The sequence below is a fragment of the Hyperolius riggenbachi genome, chromosome 3 (genome assembly GCF_040937935.1).
Source record: "Hyperolius riggenbachi isolate aHypRig1 chromosome 3, aHypRig1.pri, whole genome shotgun sequence".
In the NCBI taxonomy this organism is placed as follows: domain Eukaryota; kingdom Metazoa; phylum Chordata; class Amphibia; order Anura; family Hyperoliidae; genus Hyperolius; species Hyperolius riggenbachi.
Genome location: NC_090648.1, coordinates 427,800,311 through 427,809,803, shown reverse-complemented (window position 1 = coordinate 427,809,803; position 9,493 = coordinate 427,800,311). Strand labels below are relative to the sequence as shown.

The 9,493-nt window shown below is 50.4% G+C and overlaps 1 protein-coding gene across 1 annotated transcript; it reads left to right on the top strand.

Annotated features, from left to right (window-relative positions):
- The first annotated feature begins 506 nt into the window (after nucleotides 1–506).
- LOC137562373 (protein FAM186A-like) lies at nucleotides 507–7,090 on the top strand. The gene is made up of 7 exons (XM_068273711.1): nucleotides 507–575; nucleotides 804–1,116; nucleotides 1,964–2,233; nucleotides 4,024–4,669; nucleotides 4,972–5,349; nucleotides 5,441–5,788; nucleotides 6,091–7,090. The coding sequence occupies exons 1-7, from the start codon at nucleotides 507–509 to the stop codon at nucleotides 7,088–7,090; spliced, it is 3,024 nt and encodes a 1,007-aa protein (XP_068129812.1).
- Nucleotides 7,091–9,493: the final 2,403 nt, after the last annotated feature.

The following is a 9,493-nucleotide window of genomic DNA, read 5'->3' as shown; positions in this document are numbered from 1 at the left end:
CGAGAGGCATTGACATCCGCCGCACAACAGGACCTGATAACGGACTTGTATCAATGGGATATCCAGCAACTGCGGGAGCGGGATGTGTCTGCTGAGGTGGACGCCAGCCCATCTGACTCAAGTCAAGGGGAACCAGAGACTGAGGATCCTATGCGTACAGAGGTTGAGCATCCTGCAGGCCCTGCTGCAACAATTACGCAAGAGACTGTCAGTGTGGACCCCGATCTCAGAGTTTCTCTGAGTACTCACCTGGAACCGGCCAGTACTGGACTGTCCATTTGTGCTGATCCGCTACCGATCTCAGAGTTTCTCCGAGTACTCGCCTGGAACCGGCCAGTACTGGACGGTCCATTTGTGCTGATCCGCTAATGCAGCAGGCATTACAAAAGCTGATGGACACTGACCTGGAAAAGTACCTGCAGTACATGGCAGAGCAAAAGCGGGAAGAACGCTAGGCTGCTGCTGCTGCTACAGAACGGGAGCGCCCACGACAGCATGAACTGAACATGGCCAAGGTTCAACAGGCCAACCGGAGTTCACCGCCCAGCCTCCCTGCTGAAGGAGCCGCATCACCTGTAGGTGCAAACTTTAAATTTGCTACTATTGAAAAAGACACTGACATTGACTTGTTTTTGCGGTCTTTTGAAAAAGCATGCCTTCAGTATCGTCTGTCCCAAGACCAGTGGGCCAAACATTTGACACCTTTGCTGCGCTACAAAGCGCTTGATGCTTTCGCAGAGTTACCTGCGGAAAAAGATAATGATTATGCAGCTATAAAAGACGCTATCATTACTAAATACCAGGTGACGCCGGAAGCCTATCGCAAAAAGTTCAGGTCCTGGCAGAAAAAATCTTCTGACTCTTATCGAGATGTGGTCAACAGTCTACTCACCACACTTCGCCAGTGGACTCTAGGCCTCACCAAAGGGTCTTATGATGTCCTGGAAGACTTGATAGTCCTCGAACAGTTTTTGAACATTTGCTCTGCTGATGTACGACAGTTTGTGCTGGAGAGCAAGCCTGCGTTAGCAACTGTCGCTGCAGACCTCGCTGAAACCTTTGTGACTACCCGGGTGTCTGATACACACAGAACTGTCCCATCCAGCTGGAGAGGAGGTCAGCCCAATACCCTGGCAGACTCTGCTGCCCCTGTGAGCCGTCCGCTACAGAGGCCACCCAGCGCCGCTGCTGCGCCCCGGCCTGCAGCACCTGAGGGGGTCACCTGTCACTACTGCTGCCAGCCTGGACACATGAAATTCGACTGTCCGGAGCGGAGGCAGACACCACCATCACCCGTATCACCTGTACCTCACCCACAGCAGATGCAACCAGCCAGCGAACCACAGCCTGGATCATCAGATTTTGTTCTGTTTGCCCGCGGGAAGGAAATCCGCGACAGACCAGCAGCAGTCTGTTAGAGTGAACGACAAGGTTGTCACCGGATTCTGAGATACCGGAACCGACATCACGTTAGTTCACTCACACCTGGTTCCAAAGGAGAGCATCAGCTCCAGCCGATCTCTTGCCCTTACTGGAGTAGAGGGCACCCTTTTACACATAGCCCAAGCGAGAGTAAAGCTCGACTGGGGGGTGGGGGTTCAAGAAAGGGTTGTTGGGGTTGTGAATGATCTCCCAGTCCCTGTGTTGCTGGGGACTGATTTGGGCAAGCTTGTGTCCTATTACGAACCTGCCACAACCGCCTTGTCGCTCATGGAAGGAGACGGACTCTCCGCCCACCACCAAGTACTTTACACATTTGGGGGAGCACCAGGGGGAGGTGGGTTGAATGTGCCCAGTTCAAGGGTACCGGGTTCAATAGTGCCTGCTTCAAAGGTACCTGTGTTTGATGTACAAACTGTCTGTAGTGAAAATGTTTCTGTACCTGTCACTGTCATTAATGCATGTGTCAATGATGTGAAGAATGTCAATTATTGTAATGCTAATGCTGTGCCTGTACTATCAGTCACCCAGGGTGCTGCAAGGGTTGTGGGCTCAGTGCCGGACTCTTCATTCAGTGCTGACCCCAGAAGTGAGAACCGTCAGCAGCTGACTTCATGTGACATGAGCCAGCTGGCTGGAACTGACAGCGCTGGATTCACAGCAGCGCTACAAAGTGACCCAAGCCTGGAGGCGCTCAGGCAGCAAGCCTCTGAGCCCCTCGCAGACAGGGCCGATTTCAATCTGTACTGGGAAGGTGGGAGACTCTACAGCAAGACTGTGCAGCCCACTACAGGTAGATCACACGCCCACAATCATGGCAAGAAGAAACTGACTGGCATGAGTCAAATAAGTATGGAGGGACCCAGCGCTGGAACGATGGGCTGTAGGAGGATTTGTGGACTATCCAGAGGCTTCACACTACTAAGTTCCAGTTATATAGCAGACAGAAGCAGAACGCTGGAAGGAGCCCAGGGGATTAGGATAGGGCCTCGTCCCTCATCCTAATCAGTAGTTGAAGATGAAGGCTGGTATACTACATGGAGTTTGAGGTGTTTTGACCCAGCCTGGTGTTAATGATGCTGCCCTGTACTTGCACGTTACTCGCATGAATAACTCGGAGGAGGGGTGGAGGCAGCGGGGAGCACTCTGCAGAGACTGCTAATGCCTTCTCATTCCCAACACAGACTCCATGAGCTTGCATGGGAGTGTATAGTCCTCTTACCTGGCCATCGGGTGCTTGTGGTGGGGCTGGCTATCAGCATTACAAGTGTGCTATAACTGGTTTCAGAGGTCCTTTAGCACCCTGATCTTTTTTCATCTCACATAACTAGCATGGGTACAGGCGCCGGATTACACGAATGACATTTGTCGAGGCGCATTGACAACGATCGGTTCTTTAAGATCCCCGACAACTCCCACGCAAAGTACCGTGATCGCTTGAACTCTCGTTTATGGCCGTCACATCTACTCATCAGCAGGAGGATGGATCAGGGAATGCTCGTTGTCATGGGGGCGTTGCTGTGACCCATCCTCCTGCATCGTTAGGTGAGTATCCAGAATAAGCCTTCATTCTATTCTGAAATTGTGAGCGTCAGGTTGCTGTGAGAGTGTGCGCTCTCCTCCTGCATGACATCGGTTACTGCTCTTGCCCACAGCCCATGTACAGAATGCAGACGGAGTCTCGGGTTATGTAACCACTTTCTGTAATATATAAGATCTGCCAGTGATGTTTTCTGTCAGGTGTCTCAGCTCCTCTGCTTCCTGTCCAATGATATCAGAGAACAGAGCTCTTATTACATGTACCCGTACACACGTGTCGCCTCCTCCCGCCCCCGTGATTCAGGTGGTTTTACTTCATGGAATAAACGAAAGCCAATTACTCTTCAGTAACAGTGATTATGTCATAAAACTCCACTGTGCTTCTCTGTGCAATGACATGCTATACACATAGGATTATCGCGCTACAAGCTCACAGTCCCAAATGGATGCAACACAGCTCACTTGAAGAGAACGATATGTTCAATCCAAACACCACCAGGAACAAATTCTTAAAAAGAAGAGAAAAACTTCATGGGGTAATATTGTAGGTTTCAATGATCCCTTCACCATATCCACGTGTGGGGCTTATAACCTTCTCCCGCAATTCCACACAACACCTAGTGAGTGACAGGCACCCCCCCCCCCACACACACACACACACTCAGCTCACACTCACCCAGGCGTCCTCTAGGACAAGAGGTATATGAATCGCTTTTGGGGGGCTGTATAGTCACAGACAGCACAAGTTTCCCAGTTTCTTGTCAGCAGCACATAGATCACCTCACGGACCTCAGATCACCCAAACACAAGGACTCAAAGTGAGCGACCATAGTGAGTACTATTTATTAACAAGTATTAAATACAGATATTGCACTCACAATGTTCCAGAAGTTACAAGCGTGTGGTATATGGTGTTCCCGGGACACCGCTCTCACCGCATCAGCCTCTGAAACCATAAGAGACGCCAGTCCGCACCGCCATTTAAAACCCTGTCGCTTGCACCGCCGTAGCGACTCAGACTCTGGGTGCCTCCATCACTCACAGCCAGCAGACTGGGTGCCTCCATCACTCACAGCCAGCAGACTCTGGGTGCCTCAATCACTCACAGCCAGCAGACTCAGACTCTGTGTGCCTCCATCACTCACAGCCAGGAGACTCAGACTCTGGGTGCCTCCATTACTCACAACCAGCAGACTCAGACTCTGGGTGGCTTCATCACTCACATCCAGCAGACTCAGACTCTGGGTGGCTTCATCACTCACATCCAACAGACTCAGACTCTGGGTGGCTCAATCACTCACAGCCAGGAGACTCAGACTCTGGGTGCCTCCATCACTCACAGCCAGCAGACTCAGACTCTGGGTGCCTCCATCACTCACAGCCAGCAGACTCAGACTCTGGGTGCCTCCATCACTCACAACCAGCAGACTCAGACTCTGGGTGCTTCCATCACTCACAGCCAGGAGACTCAGACTCTGGGTGCTTCCATCACTCACAGCCAGCAGACTCTGACTCTGTGTGGCTCCATCACTCACAGCCAGCAGACTCCAGGTGCCTCCATCACTCACAGCCAGCAGACTCAGATTCTGGGTGTTTCCATCACTCACAGCCAGGAGACTCAGACTCTGGGTGCCTCCATCACTCACAGCCAGCAGATTCAGACTCTGGGTGGCTCCATCACTCATAGCCGGTACCCAGGAAACTCAGACTGTGTGGCTCCATCACTCACAGCCAGCAGACTCAGACTCTGTGTGCCTCCATTACTCACAGCCAGCAGACTCCAGGTGCCTCCATCACTCACAGCCAGGAGACTCAGGCTCTGGGTGCCTCCATCACTCACAGCCAGCAGACTCAGACTCTGGGTGCCTCCATCACTCACAGCCAGCAAACTCAGACTCTGGGTGCTTCCATTACTCACAGCCAGTAGACTCCAGGCGCCTCCATCACTCACAGCCAGCAGACTCAGACTGTGGGTGCTTCCATCACTCACAGCCAGGAGACTCAGACTCTGGGTGCCTCCATTACTCACAACCAGCAGACTCAGACTCTGGGTGGCTTCATCACTCACATCCAGCAGACTCAGACTCTGGGTGGCTTCATCACTCACATCCAACAGACTCAGACTCTGGGTGGCTCAATCACTCACAGCCAGGAGACTCAGACTCTGGGTGCCTCCACTACTCACAGCCAGCAGATTCAGACTCTGGGTAACTCCATCACTCATAGCCAGTACCCAGGAGACTCAGACTCTGTGTGGCTCCATCACTCACAGCCAGCAGACTCAGACTCTGTGTGGCTCCATCACTCACAGCCAGCAGACTCAGACTCTGTGTGCCTCCATTACTCACAGCCAGCAGACTCAGACTCTGGGTGCTTCCATTACTCACAGCCAGTAGACTCCAGGCGCCTCCATCACTCACAGCCAGGAGACTCAGACTCTGGGTGCCTCCATCACTCACAGCCAGCAGACTCAGACTCTGGGTGCCTCCATCACTCACAGCCAGCAGACTCAGACTCTGGGTGCCTCCATCACTCACAACCAGCAGACTCAGACTCTGGGTGCTTCCATCACTCACAGCCAGGAAACTCAGACTCTGGGTGCTTCCATCACTCACAGCCAGCAGACTCTGACTCTGTGTGGCTCCATCACTCACAGCCAGCAGACTCCAGGTGCCTCCATCACTCACAGCCAGCAGACTCAGATTCTGGGTGTTTCCATCACTCACAGCCAGGAGACTCAGACTCTGGGTGCCTCCATCACTCACAGCCAGCAGATTCAGACTCTGGGTGGCTCCATCACTCATAGCCGGTACCCAGGAAACTCAGACTGTGTGGCTCCATCACTCACAGCCAGCAGACTCAGACTCTGTGTGCCTCCATTACTCACAGCCAGCAGACTCCAGGTGCCTCCATCACTCACAGCCAGGAGACTCAGGCTCTGGGTGCCTCCATCACTCACAGCCAGCAGACTCAGACTCTGGGTGCCTCCATCACTCACAGCCAGCAAACTCAGACTCTGGGTGCTTCCATTACTCACAGCCAGTAGACTCCAGGCGCCTCCATCACTCACAGCCAGCAGACTCAGACTGTGGGTGCTTCCATCACTCACAGCCAGGAGACTCAGACTCTGGGTGCCTCCATCACTCACAGCCGGCAGACTCAGACTCTGGGTGCTTCCATCACTCACAGCCAGGAGACTCAGACTCTGGGTGCCTCCATCACTCACAACCAGCAGACTCAGACTCTGGGTGCTTCAATCACTCACAGCCAGGAGACTCAGACTCTGGATGCCTCCATCACTCACAACCAGCAGACTCAGACTCTGGGTGCCTCCATCACTCACAGCCAGGAGACTCAGACTCTGGGTGCCTCCATCACTCACAGGCAGCATACTCAGACTCTGTGTGGCTCCATCACTCACAGCCAGCAGACTCAGACTCTGTGTGCCTCCATTACTCACAGCCAGCAGACTCCAGGTGCCTCCATCACTCACAGCCAGCAGACTCAGACTCTGGGTGCCTCCATCACTCACAGCCAGCAGACTCAGACTCTGGGTGCTTCCATCACTCACAGCCAGGAGACTCAGACTCTGGGTGCCTCCATCACTCACAACCAGCAGACTCAGACTCTGGGTGCTTCCATCACTCACAGCCAGCAGACTCAGACTCTGGGTGCTTCTATCACTCACAGCCAGGAGACTCAGACTCTGGGTGCCTCCATCATTTACAGCCAGCAGAATCAGACTCTGGGTGCTTCCATCACTCACAGCCAGCAGAATCAGACTCTGGGTGCTTCCATCACTCACAGCCAGGAGTCTCAGACTCTGGGTGCTTCTATCACTCACAGCCAGGAGACTCAGACTCTGGGTGCCTCCATCACTCACAGCCAGCAGAATCAGACTCTGGGTGCCTCCATCACTCACAGCCAGGAGACTCAGACTCTGGGTGCCTCCATAACTCACAGCCAGCAGAATCAGACTCTGGGTGCCTCCATCACTCACAGCCAGGAGACTCAGACTCTGGGTGCCACCATCACTCACAGCCAGCAGACTCAGAATGCTTCCATCACTCACAGCCAGCAGACTCAGACTCTGGGGCCCAAATGCAATTAACTTTTTCTCCTGAGTTTTCTCCTCGGAGATACATTTTCATCTTCTATTTAGAATAAATATATAGAATAAAAAGTAGGTAAAAAAGTACTATCAAAACTATTTTAAGTATTTTCTTGCTTGGGTTAGCATCCCAGCCAGGCCAACATCTGCACGGAGTATGTATGTTCTCCCCGTGTCTGTGTGGGTTTCCTCCGGGCACCCTGCTTTCCTCTCACATCCCAAAAACATTGGCTTCCCCCTAAAATTGTCTCTAGACAATGGGCTCTATTCACAAAACTTCTCATAAATTACTTATTTATCACCTAATTGATAAAATAACCTTTCAGCACATTTACAAGCAAAATAATCACTCAAAGTAAGTTGTTCCTGATTAACTTCCTGTCAATATGACTTTTTTTTTTACCTTAATTATATTATATTTTTTCTCTTTGGGAGTTTAAAAATGTAATGTAGATAAGGTGAAAACAGGTGAAAACCTTTGTGAATCATGCCCTATGATAAATACATTACACAATATAGACATATGACTATGGTAGGGACTACATTGTGAGCCCCTCTGAGGGAGAGTTAGTGACAAGACTCTGTACAGCACTACGTAATATGTTGGCGCTATATAAATACATAAAGGCTGTTATATAAATACATAAAGGCGCTATATAAATACATAAAGGCTGTTATATAAAGCCACAAGGCTGTTAACGAGCCAACCCCGCCATTGCCACATAACACCAACCCTGTGCTCACTCCACTGGCTACCGATAAAATGGAGAACTCTGTTTAACCCATTCGCGTTCCGTCGTTTTCAAGTGAGAAATGTTCACCTCCCATTCATTATCCTATTACTTTATCACTACTTATCACAATGCACTGATCTATATATTGTTTTTTCCGCCACCAATTAGGCTTTCTTTGGGGGGTACATTTTGCTAAGAGCCACTTTACTGTAAATGCATTTTAACAGGAAGAATAAGAAAAAAATGGAAAAAGTCATTATTTCTCAGTTTTCAGCCATTATAGTTTTAAAATAATACATGCCTCCATAATTAAAACTCACGTATTGTATTTGCCCATATGTCCCGGTTATTTCACCGTTAAAATTATGTCCCTATCACAATGTATGGCGACAATATTTTATTTGGAAATAAAGGTGCATTTTTTCCATTTTGCATCTATCACTATTTACAAGTTTAGAATAAAAAAAATATAGAAATATTTCATCTTTACATTGATATTTAAAAAGTTTAGACCCTTGGGTAAATATTTACATGTTTTTTTTTTTTTATTGTAATGTTTTTTTTTTTTTTTATAGTAAACATTTTATTTGGGTAGTTTTGGGAGGGTGGGAGGTAAACAATAGATTTATAATGTAAATGTGTGTTAATTATTTTTTTTTCAGGTGTAGTATTACTTTTTGGCCACAAGATGGCGGCCATGAGTTTGTTTACATGACGTCACTCTAAGCGTAGCACACGCTTAGAGTGACGCATCGGGGAGGGAACAGCCAGAAAAAGCACAGCTTCCGAGAGAAGCTGTCGCTTTTTCAGCGGGGGAGAGGAATCAGTGATCGGGCACCATAGCCCGATACATTGATTCCGTGGCTACCGAATCCGCGGCCGGGAGTGCGCGTGCACGCGCGCCATCGGCCGCAGGAGCGCGTGGTAGCGCGCATGGTTCCTGGACGTAGAAACTACGTCCAGGAACCAAAATAGGTTAAGATTGGCTTACTGACATTCAAATCCTTGCACAATCTGGGCCCTGGATACCTGAAGGACTTGCTGCAACTGCATCACACCCCCCACAATCTTAGATCAAAAGGACGTAACACCTTGGTCACCCCCAGAGTCCACCTCAAAACCTTTGCAGACAAAGCCTTTTGTCATGCTGCCCCTACACTTTGGAACTCCCTGCCACACCCAATCAGGACAGCTCCATCCCTAGAAGCATTTAAAGGGACACTTAAGTCATCCCAAAAAAAAAATTAGTTTTACTCACCTGGGGCTTCCAGCAGCCACCTGCAGCTGTCCGGTGCCCACGCAGTCTCCATCAGATCCTTCCGGCCCCGCCAGCAGCCACTTCCGGTTTCGGCGGCAGGAGCTGACAGGCAGGGAACGCGAGTGATTCTTCGCGTTCCTGGCCACAATAGCGCCATCTATGCTGCTATATGATATATACTCTATGCTATAGCAGCATAGAAGGCACTATTGTGGCTGGGAACGCGAAGAATAACTCGCCTTCCCTGCCTGTCGGCTCCTGTCGCCGAAACCAGAAGTGGCTGCCAGCGGGGACAGGAGGCTCAGAGGTAGTCTGCGTGGGCACAATACAGCTGCAGGGGGCTGCTGGAAGCCCCAGGTGAGTAAAACTCATTTTTTGGGGGGATGACCTAAGTGTCCCTTTAAGTCTAAA

What these genes read in the sequence shown, in the direction of transcription:
- LOC137562373 (XM_068273711.1), top strand. Translation starts at nt 507, where the DNA reads ATGGCCAAGGTTCAACAGGCCAACCGGAGTTCACCGCCCAGCCTCCCT. An exon ending in CTGAAGGAGCCGCATCACCT is followed by an intron (nt 576 to 803) that starts GTAGGTGCAAAC and finishes ACTAAATACCAG; the next exon opens with GTGACGCCGGAAGCCTATCG. An exon ending in GACTGTGCAGCCCACTACAG is followed by an intron (nt 2,234 to 4,023) that starts GTAGATCACACG and finishes CATCACTCACAG; the next exon opens with CCAGCAGACTGGGTGCCTCC.